The sequence below is a fragment of the Mastigoproctus giganteus genome, chromosome 5 (genome assembly GCF_048544385.1).
Source record: "Mastigoproctus giganteus isolate SK-2022 chromosome 5, ASM4854438v1, whole genome shotgun sequence".
In the NCBI taxonomy this organism is placed as follows: domain Eukaryota; kingdom Metazoa; phylum Arthropoda; class Arachnida; order Uropygi; family Thelyphonidae; genus Mastigoproctus; species Mastigoproctus giganteus.
Genome location: NC_143579.1, coordinates 17,289,808 through 17,309,121, shown reverse-complemented (window position 1 = coordinate 17,309,121; position 19,314 = coordinate 17,289,808). Strand labels below are relative to the sequence as shown.

Here is a 19,314-nt window from a genome sequence, read left to right as displayed (position 1 = left end):
AATTAAGAAGTGCACAAAATTTAAGACAGTGCAATGATGAGTCAGGATTTGTGTGACATAAGCACTGTGAAAACAAAAATGAGACTAGGAGTGTATAAAGCAGAATGCCTGTGATGAGTACAATGAACAAATGTGCAGAGAAATAAAGTGGGCCAGTAAATCAGAATGCATTATAATGGTGGATTTTAACTTCCAAGATATTGGCTGGAACTTGTGGGTTGGTCACTCAAACACTAGCAAGACTTTTTAGGATTTATTAGATGACTGTTTTCTACAGCAGCATTTTAGAAAAAGAAAGCAATATTTTTGATCTGATTATCAGCAGCAATTCTTCATGTTAATTATCAGCAGAAAAAAGCACTAGGTGGCAATGATCATAGTGTATTAATGTGGGATTTACTTAAAGAGGTAACTACCATCAAGTGTAAAGGACAGAATTTTGTTTTTCATAAAGCAGACTACAGTGGTTTCAGACAGTTTTTAAATTCTATATAGTGGAACCAACTAATGTTGTTACCAACAACAAATTGTAAATGAGAAGTAATCAGGGAAATAATCATAGAAGCTACTAGGACATTCATACCAACTAAGAAATACAGTTCAAGGCTTAGACCAGTGGTCTCAAACTCAAATTGGATGCAGGCCGAATGCACGATCTGAAAGCAGCTGACGGGCCGAAATTTTTTTTTTAACAAAATGAGAGGGAATATAAGCACCGTATTTACAACAAATACATAATTGAAATGTATTTGCGGGCTGTGTAAAATTGCTTCGGGGGGCTGGATGCAGCCCATGGACCACCAGTTTGAGACCACTGGCTTAGAACATGAAAAATGAAAAAAAATCAATGCCAAATAAACTACAGAGACAAGTAGTAGAGAAGAGAATTGAATGGGATTCATATAAATAATCACAATATAGAAACTTATGGTAGATATAAACAGTCAGCAATTAAATCACAAAAGAGGTTGGTTAGGCATGCCAAGGCAGATTATGAGACTTCTCTGGCAAAGAATGGTAAGAAAAGCAGCAAAAACTTCTTTACCTATATTAGCATTAGTTTAGGCACATGATGCAAGAAAGCAAGCTTATACAGCAGCAGCAAAAAAAAAAAAAAAAACCTTCCCATTTCACCCATCCGGTCACTCCAAATGTTTGTCTAGTTCAGCCATAAATTTATTTAAGCTATCAACTCCCACAACAGATGGAAGTCTGTTCTAGCAATCAACTACCTGCTGGCTAAAGGCAAACTTCCGCACATCTATTCTACAACTGTTTTTCTTCAATTTGAATTTATGCCCCCCCTCAGGTTCTTAATCTGGGCAAGCAGAAGTATCCCGTCAGCACTAAGACTGCTCAAACCATTCAAGGCCTTAGACACCACAATCATCAGGTCACCTCGCACGTGCCTTGACTCCAGACATGGCAACTTGCAGAACTTAAGCCTTTCTTCGTAAGTGCACCCCTTTGTTCCTCTCACCAATCTTGTTGCCCTTCTCTGTACTCGTTCTAGCAACTCTACATCCTTCCTAAAATGAGGCCTCCAGACCTCATTTTAGTACTCAAGGTGTCGCCTGACCATATACAAAGGGATAATCTGTGCTAGTCCTCGATAATTCTCGTCTGTGCTAGCAAAATTCCTATATATCATTGACAAAACTCCATGACCTGCTCTCTGGCAGCCCATCTGCACTGCTCACAGAACTTCATATCTGCCTATACAATTACCCCCAGGTCTTTTTCATTCTCCACCTCCCTGAGTGTAGTACCACACAGTTGGTACATTTCTCTTGGATTACTGCTACCAATATAGAGTACTTTGCATTTGTCAATGTTAAACTTCAGTTGCCACTTCTCAGCCCATCTACCTAACTTTTCTAGATCCTGTTGCAGTAGCATACTGTCTTTACTGTCATTAACAACCCTGCCAACCTTTGTATCACCTGCAAACTTGGACATTAGGCCTGATACACCATCATCAATATCATTTATAAATACACAAAAGAAAAATGAGCCCAGCATGAAACCCTGGGAGACTCCGCTAGTAACATTAGTCCATGTAGAGCAGTGTCCATTTATTGCCACTCTCTGCCATCTCCCACTCAACCATCCCTTTATCCATTGCAGTAACTTGCTCTTAATTCCATATCTCTCCAATTTGTACAGCAGTCTTCTATGTGCAACAGTATCAAAAGAAATCCAAGTATATGATATCAGAATTATTTTTTGTATCCAGTTCCTTTGTGACCACATTGTACTATCCAATCAAATTGGTCAGATAAGACTTCCCCTTAACAAACCCATGCTGTGTCTGAACTATTACTGCTGTCTTGTCTTGGTAATCCTGTATCACCTCTTTAAACAGTGATTCCATTATTTTCCCCAGAACAGAAGTTAAACTAACAGGTTTATAATTATTTGTGTCACCCTTTGAATCTCCTTTGTGAATTGGGGATACATTTGCACATCTCCAGTCCATGGGGACGTCCCCTGATTCTCAGGATGCTCTCATAATTATGGCTAAGGGTTTGCTTACTTCCCTTGCTGCCTCCATCATAACTGGATAGATTCCGTCAGCCCCAGGTGCCTTTTTTATATTTAACTTCAACAATTTCTCCTCCACTTTGCTCTCAGTTATCACAAGATCACTTAGCTCACTGTTAGAGTTTGATAAACTTCTGGCATTCCTCTCCTTGAATAACTCCTAATGTGTGAAAGTAGATGCAAAATTCAGTTTATCAGCTACTTGAGAAGGATCATCAACTGTCGAACCATCTATGTTAAGTGGACCAATCTGATTCATCCCTCTTCCTTCTAGAGTTTACATAAGTAAAGAACTCTTTGCTGTTTTTTTTTACATCCTTTGCCAAAGATTTCTCGTAATCTGCCTAACCTCCTTTGTGACTTGATTACAGATTAGCTTATATCTGACATAGGCTTCTGTGTAACCTGATAATTTATATGCATCCCATGCATTTTTCTTCTCTGCCACGAGTCTCATTAATTCATCAGACATCCATTTAGGCCTAAACCTTTAACAGTATTTCTTAGTTGGTATGAAAACCCTAGTAGACTCCAAGTTTAAGTCCCTGAAGGATTCCCATTTACAATTCACTGTTAGTTACATCATCAGTTAATCCCACTGTATAGAATTTAAAAACTGTCTGAGACCACTGTAGTCACCTTTACAAAAACAAAAACCCTTCGCTTTATTCTTGATCGTAGGTACATACATCTGTTAAGTTAATCCCACATCAGTACACTTTGATCATTGTCACCTAGTGGTGCCTTTAACTGCAAATTCTTAATGCATGAATAATCACTGCTGATAATCAGATCAAGGGTATTACTCCCTCTGGTTGCCCCTTGAACATGTTGCTGTAGAAAATGATCCTCCAACAAATCCACAAAAGTCTTGCTAGCATGTGAGTGACCAAGCCACAAGTTCCAGTCAATGTCTGGAAAGTTAAAATCCCCCATTACAAGACATTGTGATTAACTGGCCCATTCTATTTCTCTGCACAACTGTTCATCATACTCATTACAGTCATTAGGTCTATACCATACTCCTACTCTCATTTTCCCTTTCCCAGTGTTTATGTCACACCAAACACACTCAAAATTACACTGTCCACCCGTATCAACTGGATGCACTTCCTTAGATTTTATGTTTCTTAACTAACAGCCTAACTCCTTCTCCCTTCCTACTAACAGCCTAACTCCTTCTCCCTTCCTACCCTGTCTGTCCTTTCTGTACACATCATACTCCCCAAATTCCAATTCTGCACTGCTTATATTTGTGTGACACCATGTCTCTGATATCCCAACAATATCTGCCTTTGATGTCTTGATCAGTCCTTCAAATTCATCAATTTTATTTACTATACTTCTAGCATTAGTGTACATGCAAGTATACATGCACTTGTTCTTACTCTTAGTTTCCCTAACTGTATTTACTTGTTCCATAATGACTCCTAGCAGCTCTTGAAGCCCCCAGCAACTTGCTCTCTAGGCTGCTCCTCATTACAATAGAAGCAGTGCAAGAATCACTTTTGCGTCTGCCCGCAACTACGGTTAATCTTTAATATAGCAGTTTTCCGACCCACCTAACATTGCCATGATAGCATCAGCAAATATTCTTGCACCCTTTCTATTTAAGTGTATCCCATCCCTGTAGAAGCAGTCTCGCCTGTTAGCAAGCACAGACCACACTAAAAAAAATTCTACCCAGTGAGCCTTGCACAATCCCTCCAGAGCCAAATTGATTGACAAAGGCTCTCATCATATACTCCCTCTTATCATGCTGAGCAGAATTGCAGACACTCAAATTTAACCCTAACTCGCGACTTTTTTCTAGCACTGACTGTACTTGTTAAGTAAATCTGCAGATCTGTTACTCTTAAGGTCATTAGTGCCAAGATGTACAACAATATCACCTTTTGTGCCCTTAAAAGATGATATCTGCCCTACAACATCATCAACTTTTGCCCCTGGAAGAAATACCCTGGTCCTGTTCCACCTATCCTTTTTTGCATAATATATTCCCCGTCTCCCTAACAATAGAGTCACCAACAATAACTAATTCCTGTGGGACCAGCATATTCTGCCTTGGAGATTGCTGCTGTGTTGCCTGATGCACAGAAATGAGCTCTGGCATTGAGTTGGGCAGCTGAGAGGTTGATTGGCCCCCTCATTTTAATTTCTTCGAGGGCATTTATCCTATACCTCAAACTCTCATAGATGTCCATCAGAATTCTGAGTTCGCACCTAATTTTTTCTCACAGTCTCTGCAGCTAGCACACACAAAGACATCCTCCTTGGCTAGATAATATCCTGTTCTAGACAGGTCTGCAAACATTTCACATTTTGCGCATTGTTAGACTGTGATGTGTTGGAGAATCGCCCCCCTTCAGTTCTCCCATGAGCCACAGCACTCTGGCTATTCTGTGAATGCTGCTTTGATGCTCTAGTCTGGGTCATGATTCCATTTAGTATAATTTAATTAACAATGAACTTTAATAAGATTAATAAATTCTTAATAAAATTTTTAATAATAAAAATAATTAATAAAACCTGGCAAAGGATGGCAAGAAAAGCAGCAAAGACTTCTTTACTTATATTAACAGTAGAAGGCAGAAGTTGAATCACAGTGGTCCACTTTATGTCGATGATCCTGCTCAGATTGCTGAGAGGATGAATAGGTATTTTGCATAGGGAAGACTTTGGGAAGAGGATGCCGGAAGTTTATTTAACTCTAATAGGGAGCTAAGTGATTTTGTGATAATTGAGAGGAAAGTGGAAAAGAAATTGTTTTAAGTTAAACATAAGAAAGGCACACATGGCTGAAAGGATGTATCCAATCATTTACATCAAGAGAGCATCTCTGGATTCAGGGGAGGTACCTGTGGACTGGAGATGTCCAAATGCATTGCTGAATTCACAAAGTGGGATCAAAGGGTGAGCTGTTGGCTTAACTTCTTTTTCAGGGAAAATAATGGAGTCACTGGTTAAAGAAGTAAAGCAAGATCATCTAAAAAGGAGTGTAATTATATTCAGTCACAGCATAGGTTTGTTATGGGGAGATCTTTGCTAACCAATTTAATTGGATACTAGAAAGCAGTGACAAAGGAACTGGATGTAAAAAATAATTTTGGTATCATATACTTGTATTTCAGGAAGGCTTTGATAGTGCAGCACATAAAAGACTGCTGTACAAATTTGTGCAACATGGCATTAAAGGTAAGTTATTGCTATGGATGGTCGAGTGGCAGAAGACAAAGTGATTATCAATGCTCTTCATGTACTAATGTTATTAGCAGAGTCCCACAGGATTCAGATGCTGGGCCCATTACTGTTTTCTGTATTTATTAATAACATTGATGAGGGTATATCAGCTTTAATGTCTAAGTTTGCAGATGATATAAAGGTTGTCAGGGTGGTTAATGACAATAATGAAGGTATGCTGCTGCTGCTGCAACATTATTTAGAAAAATTAGGCAGATGAGCTGAGAAATGGCAAATTGAAGTTTAACAGTGACAAATGCAAGGTTATTGTTTGTTATTTGGTTTTTAGGAACATTAGCAACTAAGACCATATTGCTCCGGGATATGCGGTGGTCATTCCCTGACCTTTCCGCATCCTGCGTATTTGGTGGTCACGGGTTCGAACCCCGGTCTAATCAAGAAGCATGTGCTACGCACTGCTGCTCCTTCCCACAAATGCAAGGTACTGCATATGGGTAGCAGTAATCCCAGAGTAATATATCAAGTGTATTTGGTTGTTTTTATTCCATATTCAGGGTAGTAGAAAATGAAAAGGACATGGGGGTAATTGTACAGTCTGATATGAAGTTATCTCAGCAATGCAGACAGACTGCCAGGACAGCTCATGTGGTTTTGTCAATGATATACAGGAATTTTGCTGGGAGGCATAAAGAGGTGATTATCCCATTGTATAAAGCAATGATCAGGCCATATCTTGAGTACTGCATGCAGATCTGGAGGCCTCATTTTAGGAAGGATGTACAGCTGCTGGAATGGGTACAGAGTACTGCAATGATATCGGTTGTGGGGGGAACAAATTGGTGCTCATACCAAGAAAGGCTTCATTTCTGCAAATTGCTGAGTGTGGAGACTAGGCATCTGCAAGGTGATCTGATTGAGGCTTTGAATACCTTGAGCAAACACAGTGGGTGATGTGATTCTTCCTCTTGCTCAGACTATGAACATGAGAGCACAAATTCAATTTGAGGAAGGATCATTGAAAAATAAATTTGGAAGTTTGTCTTTTGTCAATGGGTAGTTGACTGCTGGAACAAGTTTCCATTCATTCTTGTGGAAGTGCATAGTTTGAATAAATTCAAGGAAGAACTAGACAAATTATTGGAGGGGATGGATAATGACATGGAAAATTTTTTGATGCTTATACAGCATCAAAAAATTTTCAATTTGGCTGATGGTTATATAGCATCATTTGCCACTATTAATACTAACACTAATATCAGAGCAACATATAAAAGTTTTAAGTAAATAGAGTATAAAAGCATAAACATAAGAAAATATGAACTGTCAGTTCAACTGCCTTACCCAGCTGATGCAGCAGTTTCAACCCGAAGAAATGGGTGAGTCAAGTCGTGCTTATCTGACATATAACAATGGGTACAGAGATCAAAATCAAAGCATCGGATGCATTTCCATCTCATTCCATATATTCCCTGCTTACGACATGCATCACAGATAATATTTGGATGCTTCACCCCTGTAAAATTTGGTTGCTTTTATTTGATAAATAGAAAATGAATTTATTTTTTCACAAAAATTCTAAAATCTTTAAAATTTTATATTAATTATGTGATATTCACAAATTACATTAGTTAAGTATACTAACCTCATAAAACATTAAAATTATCAAGTAGAAATGGTAATATAATAAAAAGAATATTCAAATAATGGCACAAGTTTTTAATGAAAAATACTTCTATTAAATACCCGAATCAAAGAAGACAATCCAAAATTTTTTTTCAGAGAAACACAGTAACAATGAAATTAAAATACAAGCTTAGGAATGGTAACATTAAAAAATACTTGTGTTTCATATAAATTACATAAAATAACTTATAAAAGACAACAATATTCTTGTTGATGCTGACCAAACAGGAAATGTAGCTTTTTTTTTTTTTTTTTTTTTTTATAGTAGTAAAATAAAGTTCACCTATATTGGAGAGAATGATTAGAACAGGAACACCCAAAAAAACAGTAAGTTGATGTGCCTCTTCGCAGGTGTAGGGTTTTCACAATGAAGAGAACAAACCTACAGAAGTGAAAACTCCGGAATGCCAGTGAGATGATATGTCTCTTTGACTTGTTAAGATGGTCATGAAATGATATAAATGAAATGAAAATTTAAAAGAGAGTAAAATGATTAAAATGAAGGTCGCTTGATGAACAACAAAAATATCTGGGAAAATATAGAAAAAAGAATTTGGCCACCAACACTCCATTTCTTTAAAAGGAAAGCTACAATGCCTCCAGCAGGCAAAGAAGGAATATAATTTTTTTGATAACCTCTCAACACAAAGGAACACAAGTTGATCATTTGTAGTCTTAACAACCAGTAAGCATACAAGTCTTGAACAGCAAAACACTTGAAGCTGTGAAAAAAATGAAACAGAAAAAATACAAACAGAATATAAATAACTAAAGACAGTGCCTCTGATGAGGATAAAATATTTAATATTTCAAACTTCAAAAGAAGTAAAGTCTGCTTTTAATAATTACTAAAATATGAATGGATTAAAATGATATTAAATTTTTGGAAAAAAGGAGACAAGGGATATATAATCTTGAATATGTTAAAAATAATTGATAAAATAAAAGCACATCCATGCAACAGAGTAAATAAAACATGCAAAAATGACAGTCTGAAACAGTGAGAGTATAATTGCACACTAACATAAAATATCCAACCAGAACAGACTAGAGAAAAGACCATTATATTAAATAGTGAAATGCACAGAAAGCAGTAAACTGCTTAAACTGGAGAATGTGCAGGAAAAAAGTAGAGGCTGGAGTGGGGGGGGGAACACACTAAACAGCCAATACAAAAACTAAAAGGAATATAAACTCTACACATGACACGGAAAAGAAGAAGGGATGAAAGTAATTAAATTTGGCTTTATATTACAACAATTATAATATAAATAATTTAAAAAATAATAAACAAAGAACATTTTAACAAGCATGCACAAAGAAACTACATAAAATGATGCAAAAAAAAATTTTGGATTTTTAAAAAGAATTACGAGAAATTAAACTGATATCTCCCTTATGATAAAAATCTATACATCCTAGTATTAGCCACATTATTTCAAATAAAGAACAAACAAAAGTTAATGGAAATAATACAAAGATACATTTAAAAATTCCTATATTATAAATAACACCCTGAAAGGTCAGAAAGTCTAACTCAAATTGTTAAGTTTTAATACTAGCTTTAGCAAACCTTTTTTACCCAGCATGCCAAAAATAAGAGAAACAAAAATATAACAATTTTCTCTTGCAAATACAAAAAAAAAAAAATCTAAAATAAACATTTAACTACTGTTAAAAATATCAATAAAGTATTGATATTTTAACAATACTTATATGTTTAAGTATGATTTTCACTGATAGATGTGGGTGAAAGACCACAAAAATCACAAAAATTATTTTTTAGTATAAACTAGTTTTGATGGCTGCATGCTGGTTTATTTTTCTATCCATATCAGTCATGCCACTGATTTGCCATAACTGAAGTATACATTTTAATCTGCCAATAACAAAAAAGAGAACTTTGGTTTCTGAATAAATTAAGGGACAGTGATTCTATGAATATTTTAAAACATATGAATTTCAACTGCCCCTTCAGTCCAACAAGACATCCTAGTTTCCTAATGAAGAACAGAGCATAGGATTATTATATCAGTTTGGTTTCTATATTTATATAAGAACTAAACCAATATAACAATCCTATTTGAAATCTTTGATATATATATCAATACCATTCCCCCAGACAAACCAGGACAATACAATGGATACAAATTTACTTAAAAATTATGTGAGTAAAAACATTGTATACCATGTAAAAACAAAAGACATACAACAAGAAGTTAAAAAGTTCCTAGCCTCTCATAGAAGGAATGCTGGGAAGTTGCGGAAACCCATTTATTTTTCAATGTAGTTCCCCCTTTAAGTCAACTCACTTTCTGGCACAATCCACTCAAATAAAATTCAGATTTTGTAGTCAACAAAATCTTCTGAAGTTGTTGACTACATCCATCACAGCACTGTTGATTTCTATACTTTCAAGTCCTTTTTCAGATTTGGAAATAGAAATAATAGCCTGATAGAGCTAAATCCAGTGAGTAGGGCGGCTCAATCCCACAGTCATGCAGTGCTGACTGAATCACAAACATTACATGCACCAGTGCATTGTCTTGATGCAAGATAACACCTTTGGCCAATTTCCTGTACCTCTTGACCTTCAATTCCTCACGGAAATGTCTCATTAGGTTCAAATAATACTTGACATTGATAGTGGCACCTCATTCCAGCAAATCAACCATGATCACTCCTTCTGCATCCCTGAAGACAGATTCTATGACTTTCTCGGCCAATTTCTGCACTCTTAAATTCTTAGCAGGAGGACAAGAGGGATGTTTCCACTTTTCTGATTGTTCTTTTATTCCAGATTCAAAGTGATGTACCCATATTTCCATAGGTGTATCCATAGTGACATACTGATTCCAAAACTGAGCTTCAATAGCTTCAAAATACTGCACAATCTCATAACACCTCACTCTTTCCTGTTTCTGATCTGCATCCAGTGCTTAGGGACCATCTAGAAGAAATCTTCTTCATTCCCAAAACATTCACGACAATATTGTGAGCTCACTCATGGGAGACGTTGAATGTTGTCTCACCGTGCTTCAATGTTATTCTGCGATCTTGCATGATCAATTCATGAATGGCATCCACCTTGGCAAATGTTGATATGGTAACAGGCTGCCCACTTCAGGGCGGCGCATTCAATACTGTCACATTTAGAATTAAATTCTGCAACCCAGTTTTTGATCGTGGTATGAAGCATATGAATCTCCTAATGTTTGCTGATGTCTTCATAAATTTCTTTCAGCAACTTTCCTTTAAATGAAGGTACTCAATGACCTGCACGGTAGCCCTTACAATACCGAGATTCCAGGATCCTGAATACCAGAATCCCAGTCATTTTTTTCCAGTTTTCAAATCCTGGTATTGATACAAAAATACCGGTTTTTCAGAACTAATTTAAAAAATAATTATGCATGATTTATTCACATAAAAGTTATAAAATCAACAACAATAAATCATTAATACTGCTGAATTTGCAAATGAGGGATTGTTATACACAGTACAAATGCAACGGAAACCTGAAAACGTCACAAAACTGTAAGACATAAAATTTTACAAATATATTTCTCTTAGTAAGTATAATGTGTGTGGAAGTAAAGCAAGCACTTAAGGAATAACGAAAACAACATTACGGAAACATTTCCATCAGTGGCAGTAGGCCTGGTAGTGCAATTAAGGAATAGGGTAAACAATGGTATAGCAGGTGCGGAAGGGTTAAAATTAAAAGCTTCTAAACAATAGTTTAATCTCTCTATTGCACCTCTACTTGAGGATGCGACATGCGACATTTAGTGCATTTTGGGAAAGGGTGTCAGTATGGAGCAGTTCAAAGGTATTGGGAACAGGTGATCTAGTGATAAAAGCGTTTCGTTGTGTGGGAAAAATATTCTGTTTTTCCCACCAAAGGAAGAAGAGTGAGTTTAAAGAATAACACCATCATTGGTGTTACATGGTTGTTGTTCGGAGGGGTTGCAGACCCCCAGTGATAGTTCTGGGTTCAGTTCGGGTCCAGTTCTGGGAGTGTCCAGCTATGTTAGGTGGTAGATGACTTTCATCAAACGGTGAAATACCACCACTTTGCTTATTGGAGGCTTGAAGTGGTGAAACCCACGTTTAGTCTCTAGAGCAAAGTTTCCGGCATCCCCCTCCCCCCCATACTTCTCATTCAACCCATGCACGGTACTATGTACTATACGTTTTGATACCTTTCGTGTTTGGGGTTTTCATAAAAAAAAAAATATAGTGAAGGGTTCCGCCGAGCATGTTCCTATGCTAGAAGTTAATCCGGAAGTTGAATAACAAGCCAGTCTGATAGTGCCCTGGCTTCTACTACTGCTGTGGTAATTTCCTTCAGTATTAACAGAGAACTGTTCTCGCAATCCCAAAATAAGACAGTACTGGAAGAGCTATACAGCAGAGTTCAACTAAGAAGAGAGAGAGAGACATCGCCGCACTCCGTGGAAGGAACCCGCACAAAGGAATCCCACCATGAAAGAGAACAAAGGTAAGTCCTCTGAACTGTGTTGTTTTGGAAATGGTACTTAGATAAAGTGGAGATTATTTTAGAGTAAGGTTGAAGTTGAAGAAACACGAGAAATAAGGAAATGTTTAGTATTGAGTTGGCTTATTGGTTGAAGTTGTAAAAAAAATTGATATTGCTAAATTAAGAGAGATTACATGGAATTGTTAGCATTAAGTTAGCGACTTAGGGATTGCTGTTGCGAAGAGAATTGATATTGGTGATAAAGAGAAATATGAGGAAGTGATTAAGATTGAATTAGTTTAGTGTTTGAAGCTGTAGAGAGAGTTGAGATTGTTAATTGAGAGAAATTTTATGGAAATGATAGCATATATTAACAGATTAAATGAGAAATATGAATAGATTAGATGTAAATGAACACCAGTTATGTATTGTAAGTAGATTTGTATGATAAATGACTTTTGTTTTATATTTGTGTCATTGCTCTTGAGAAACTGACACCTCACATATAATATATAAACGATATATAATACATATACTCGTGTGTGTGGGGGGGGGGGGGAAATATCCCTCAGCTCCTAGAAATTCTCATTTTTTAATGCAGTCAGGTAGCTTGTGGGGCTTAGTGTTTGAGGGGAACTGCTGTATGAAAATCATAACAATGGCCACTGATGGTGATACTAAGGTAAAGGGAAATAAAAATTAATAAATAACCCCCCAACAACTTAGATTTGGTTTCCTCACCAAGCTTAACCGTCAGTCCCTTTCTTTCGTTAATACGGATATAGTGCCATAAAAAGTCAAAAAGGAAATATTTTTTATTTTTGATAAAAAGGAAATAAGATTTTTTGAAGATAAGGGAATAAGGGGGGGGGAAGGTTAAACTGCAAATCTACGACTATCTCAGTATAAAGAACCAACCAACACAGAATCCAAAAGACGTTTTCTGCCACTAATTAAATATGTACTAAAATTAGATCAAGTTTAAACGATAATGCTATTGAGTTTCTTAAGAGCTCACTTTATTCGGACAGGTAGTGTGAATGCTTATTTTTTATTTTTATAATAATTGTATGTTTAATAATTTTTGCTAGAATATTTATTATTGTAATAAATTTCAATAATAAATATTCTAGTTTGATTTTTTTTAGTTTGATTTAAAACGTGAATTCAAGTAATTCAAGTAACTGTAGATTAGCACCGAATTGTCATCAAAATTTATTGCAAAAAATATTTTTTTTTGGAATACCAGTATTAATACTGGTATCCCAGTTTCATAAATTAAAAATACCGAAATACCGGTATTAAGATTTTGACAGGTATTGTGAGCCCTACTGCACAGTGCTTGATTCACTCAACAGTTGTCATCGTTATTCGCCTTCTACACTTCAACATCCTCTATAAAGGAGAAGAATATAGTTTCAAACCTGAAATTTTGTGAACACACAAGATCAGAGCACAGACTGGCAATATTGTCTTCCATGGAAACCTTTGTAATCTATATTGGGATAAACATTTTCACCCCCCTATATATCTACTGAGCTCATAAAGATTGGTTCAATTAAGGTATTAAAAAATTGCTGAAATCAAGTAATATAATTTAATTATATTACTTAGGTCCTTCTGTGTAATCGCCATGTTATAATTTTAAAATGAGATTTTTATTTTTTTTTACCTTAAAAATTCTACAGTAGACTTTCGAAATAATAGCACCTTCAGGGATTCAAGGTGCTGTTATTTCAATTTTTCTGTTATCTAAGAAGTTTTATTTTTAATGTATTTAATGCAGAAATAATCAGGCCAAATAAGAAATAGAGAGATTAAGAATGCAATTTTATTAACTGTACATAAAAAGAAGCCATACTGAGGGGTTTTTAATTTTAGGAGCCATACTGAGGGGTTTTTAATATTAGGAGCCATACTGAGGGGTTAGTAATTTAAAATAAATGTAAAACAACTGGTATAATCCGTGATATCAGTACAGAATTCACTTTGAAAATGGCGAACATAAACAAATACACGTAATTTTCCATTTTCTTTTTATGGCACTGCAAGACATCTGTGCTGTGTGTATACATCCGATCTCAATGTGCCTTTATTTCGAATGTGCCATTTTTTGGGGTGCCATTATTTCGACAGTCTACTGTATATTGTTTTCTTTCCTTTTTTTCATGAGACTGCTTTTGCCTGAGATTCTGATCTATGCCACAGCTTCCTAGTGCTTTTCCATTTGAAACACCATTGTTTAATTGTAAACTTTCCACACTGCTATGTTACCACTTCCAAACATGTAACAATACTACAAATGCAATATGAACTACTCATTAATCTGCAGTTCTAGGCTTAAATCCTATTAAAATTTAAGATTTAAAAAAGTATTAAAAAAAAAATGGCACATTGTTATGCCCAAGAGAACTGATCCATTGGAATATACTACCTTCTTAAACCATTGGCAGCTGTGTGTAAACCATACAGAAGACATTACCAGCTTTACAGCACATTTTCGTCCTATTCAAGAGAGACCTCAAATTTTTAATAAAAGAAACTATGGGGGAAAAAATCATCATGGAAAATACCATGTGTTACTCCAGAGTCAACAGGATGATTTTCCCATGAACTCAAAGCAAAACAGAGAGGGGGCTTCAAGTGCACACAGCCAATTAATAGGATTAAAAAAACTGTTCACCATAATTGAAAGATACATACTTTTTCTGGAAAAAACTTTTTTTTTTTTTTTTTTTATGTAAACCCCAAACACGAGAGGTATTAGAACCTATAGTACTTAGTACCGTGCTTGGGTTGGAGGTTGAGAAGACGAAAGAAGATATTTGTTGACATTGGACATGAACTTCTGTAGACTGTAATTTTCAGGATATACGTAGTGCTTCTCACTTTTGTATTGCTTTTTTGCAGCCAATGTTTTTTTTTTTTTTTTTACGGAAACCCCAAACACAAGAGGTATTAGAACCTGTAGTACTTAGCTTGGGTTGGAGGTTGAGAAGACGAAAGAAGATATTTGTTGACATTAGACTTGAACTTCTATAGAGTGTAATTTTCAGGAAATATGTACGAAGGCAGGTTGTTCCAGAAAACAGCAGTTGAATGAATAAACGAGGAAGGAGAAAAGTTTGTTCTGTCAGTTTGAAGTTGGACAGTAAATGGATGTTGGCTGGTGGCGGCACGTGTTCGAACTGTTTTGAAAGAGAGAGCGGGAATTATAGAAGCCAATTCAGAAGAACAGTGCCCATGGAAGTATCTGTAGAAGAGGCATGCAGCAGAAACAGTACGTCTATGAGACAGCGAGTGGAGAGACTCTGTTAGAGATGAATCATTAATTAACCTAACTGCCCTCTTCTGAATGGAATCGAGAAGCCTGAGAGAGGTTTTGGGAACACCACCCCAGATGTGGGAACTATATTCCATGACAGGACAGATTTGCGATTTATACAGAGTGAGCAGCTGTTTGGAAGAAAAGTAACTCCGAGAGCGAAAGAGAAAACCAAGTTTTTAAGATGCAGAGGAAGCAATATTTGTAATGTGCTTGTGCCAAAGAGAGATTAGAAGTCAAGGTAATCCTCAAAAGAGATATATCATTTTGACTAGAAATTGGAGTGACACTAAAGATAAGCATAGGAGCAGACGAATCCTTTTTGCGAGATATAAGACAAGACTCAGTTTTAGAAGAGTTGAAATCAACGAAGTTCTCTTTGCCCCACTGGAGAATTACCTGAAGATCGGCATTTAGGGAATTGGTAGCAGATATTCGAGAAGTTGAAGCTGATTGGGCAGGACAGGTTTCTCAAAATGGAAAGTGGAATGCAATGTGCTATCATCGGCAAAATTATGGATAGGATTTCCAGTCAATGGAAGGTCATTAATATACAAGAGGAAAAGAGTGGGGGAAAGAACAACATTGGGGGACACCGGCATTAGTGGAGTAGTTAGAACACAGAGAGCCATCTACCATCACCCTCAGTGAGCGATCAGAGAGAAAACTAGATAACCAATTACTAAAATCGGTTGGCAAACCATAAGATGGAAGCTTGTTTAGAAGACCTTTATGCCAAACACAATCGAAAGCCTTTGAGATGTCAAGAGCAACTACTTGTGTTTCACCGAACCTTTCCATTGAATTAGTCCATAAACGGGTAACATAAGACAGAACATCACCAGTAGATCGACATTGATGGAATCCATACTGGCGATCGTTGATCAGACGGAAGGTTTCTAGGTAGTTTAAGAGTTGGCGGTTAATTGATTTCTCCATTACTTTAGAAAGAGTAGAAGTAATTGCAATGGGACGATAATTGGATAGGAGGGATTTGTCACCCTTTTTAGGAACTGGCTGGATATGAGCAAATTTCCAAGCAGAAGGAAAAACACATTTGGAATAAGAAAGTGAAAAAAGGCAGCAAAGAATAGGAGTAAGTTCAGGAGCACAGGTTTTGAGAACAAGCGGAGAAATACCATCGGACCTGGAGCTTTCTTAGCATCAAGATTCGTCAAAATCCTTCTAACATCCTTTTGACCACGGGAGGCATTGAATGGAGCATGTTGGGAATGGTGGGAGGTGTTTTACCACGCTCATTAATATATGAGTTGGAAGAAAAATGGGATGCTAACAGGTCAGCTTTATCCTTGGCTGAAGTGACAACAGAACTATCTGGTTTGAACAGAGGTGGGAGCAGGGATGGGGAAATGTTGCAGCCAATAGCTTTGGCAAGGGACCAGAATGCTCGGCTACCATTAGAGCAAGAAGCAAATTTTCTACTCTTAGCCTGTTCAAACTCTAGTTTGGACTGATTAATAACTGCTTTACAATTGTTACGAACTTTGGTGTAGGCAGAAAATGAAAGTGAAGAATTAGAAACAAGTCAGTTACGATATGCAATATTCTTCTCTTGAACAGCCTTAGCACATTTATTGGAAAACCAAGGTTTAGATAAAGGACGAGATTTTAAAGTGGAGTGTGGGATAAAGGATTCCATTCCTGCAAGAATAATTTCACTGACACGAACTGAGCAAACGTTGACATCAGAAGTTTTTAAACAGTAATCCAACCAAGGAAAAGAAATCTCACAGGTCATCCCATTTTGCATTCTTGTAATGCCAAACAACACAAGGTTGGGAATAGCCATGAGGTATAGGCATCATCGGAGAAGAGACAATCACCAAGTTGTGATCTGAAGTGCCTAAAGGACCTCTCACTTTGATTGTGTACTTAGAAGGGTTGTTTGTGAGAAAAAGATCAAGTGTGTTGGCTGTATGATTAGGATTGTCTGGGGAGAGACAAAGACCAATAGATTGACAGTAGCCACTGGCAGAGGTGAAAGAGATTCTAGCACCGCTTCTATTAGAATGAGCAGAAGCCTGAAAAACAAGATGCATGGTATTTCAGAGACTGCTGGGAGCCATTGCGGTACAAGTAAACACATGGGTTGTGTACGGGTAGCTAAGAATAGAAACAGGTGCAGGTATACTTGCGTGTACACCAATGCTAGGAGTTTAGTAAATAAATTTGATGAATTTGAGGTATTGCTCAAAACATCAAAGGCAGATATTGTTGGGATATCAGAGACGTGGTGTCACACAGATATAAGGGATGCAGAACTGCAATTTCGGGAGTACAACGTCTACAGAAAGGATAGACAGGATAGGAAGGGAGGAGGGGTTATGCTATTAGTTAAGAAACACATAAAAACCAAGGAAGTGAAGCCAGTCGACATCGCTGGACAGTGCAGTGTGGAGTCAGTTTGGTGTGACATAAACATTGGGAGATCAAAATTGAGAGTAGGAGTGTGCTATAGGCCTAATGACTCTGATGAGTATAATAAGGAACTGTACAGGGAAATAGAGTGGGCCAGTAAATCAGAGTGTCTTATAATGGGAGATTTTAATTTCCCAGATATTGACTGGAATTTGGGGGCTGGTTACTCACACACTAGCAGGACTTTTGTGGATTTATTGGATGATTGTTTTCTACATCAGCATGTTCGGGAGGCAACTAGAGGGAGTAATACTCTTGATTTGATTATCAGCAGTGATTCTTCATGCATTAAGAATCTGCAGATAAATGAACCACTAGGTGGCAGTGATCACAGTGTGCTGAAGTGGGATTTACTCAAAGAGGTAACTACCATTAGGGGTAAAGGGAAGGGTTATTGCTTCCGTAAAGGCGACTACGATGGACTGAGACAGTATTTAAATTCTATACAGTGGGACCAACTGATGATGTTACCAACAGCAAATTCAAAATGGGAAGCATTCAAAGAACTTCTCTTGGAAGCTACTAGGCTTTACATACCAACTAAGAAATATTGTTCAAGGTTTAGACCAAAATGGATGTCAGATGAACTAATGAGGCATATGGCAGAGAAGAAAAATGCATGGGATACATACAAATTAACACATGACACAGAAGCCTATGATAGATACAAGTTGATATGCAACCAAGTTACAAAGGAGGTTAGGCAGGCGAAGGCAGATTATGTGAAATCCTTGGCAAGGAATGCAAAGAAAAACAGCAGGGTTCTTTACTTATGTAAACTCTAGAAGGAAGGGGATGAATCAGATTGGTCCACTTGATATTGATGGGTCAAGTGTTGATGATCCTGCTCAGGTAGCTGACAAACTAAATGAATATTCTGCATCGACATTCACACATGAGGAGTTATTCAGCGAGGGGAATGCCAGAGGTGTATTCAACTCTAGCAGTAAGCTACAGAATCTTGAAATAACTGGGAGTAAAGTGGAGGAGAAACTGTTGAAGATAAACACAAGAAAGGCACCCGGGGTGAATGGGATCTATCCAGTTATATTAAAGGAGGCAGCAAAGGAAGTAAGCAAACCCTTGGCCATAATTATGAGAGCTTCCTTGGACTCAGGGGAGGTACCCATAGACTGGAAATGTGCAAATGTGACCCCAATTCACAAAGGAGGATCAAAGGCTGACACAAGTAATTATAGACCTGTGAGCTTAACTTCTATTCCAGGAAAATTAATGGAGGCACTGGTTAAAGAAGCACTGCAGGATCATTTAGACAAGACTTCAGTTATAGCTCAGACACAGCATGGTTTTGTTAAGGGGAGGTCTTGCCTGACCAACTTGATTGGATACTATGATGCAGTCACAAAAGAACTGGATGCAGGAATAACTTTGATATTATATACTTGGATCTTAGAAAGGCTTTTGATACTGTTGCACATGGAAGACTGCTACACAAATTGCAGCAGTGTGACATTGGAGGCAAATTGCTGCTATGGATAAAGGGGTGGTTGAGGGGGAGAAGACAGAGAGTGGTAATCAATGGACACTGCTCATCGTGGACTGATGTTATTAGTGGAGTCCCTCAGGGCTCAGTGTTGGGTCCATTATTGTTTTCTGTATTTATAAATGATATTGATAA

General features: G+C 37.1%; 1 protein-coding gene across 1 annotated transcript in view; it reads right to left on the bottom strand.

The window, feature by feature from the left end:
* mib2 (E3 ubiquitin-protein ligase mind bomb 2) overlaps positions 1-19,314 on the bottom strand; it is a 388,603-nt gene that overhangs the window by 317,611 nt on the left and 51,678 nt on the right. The window contains exon 4 of the mRNA XM_090373924.1: positions 7,087-7,258. Coding sequence (XP_090230050.1) covers positions 7,087-7,258 — 172 coding nt within the window. The remainder of the gene's footprint in view (positions 1-7,086; positions 7,259-19,314) is intronic.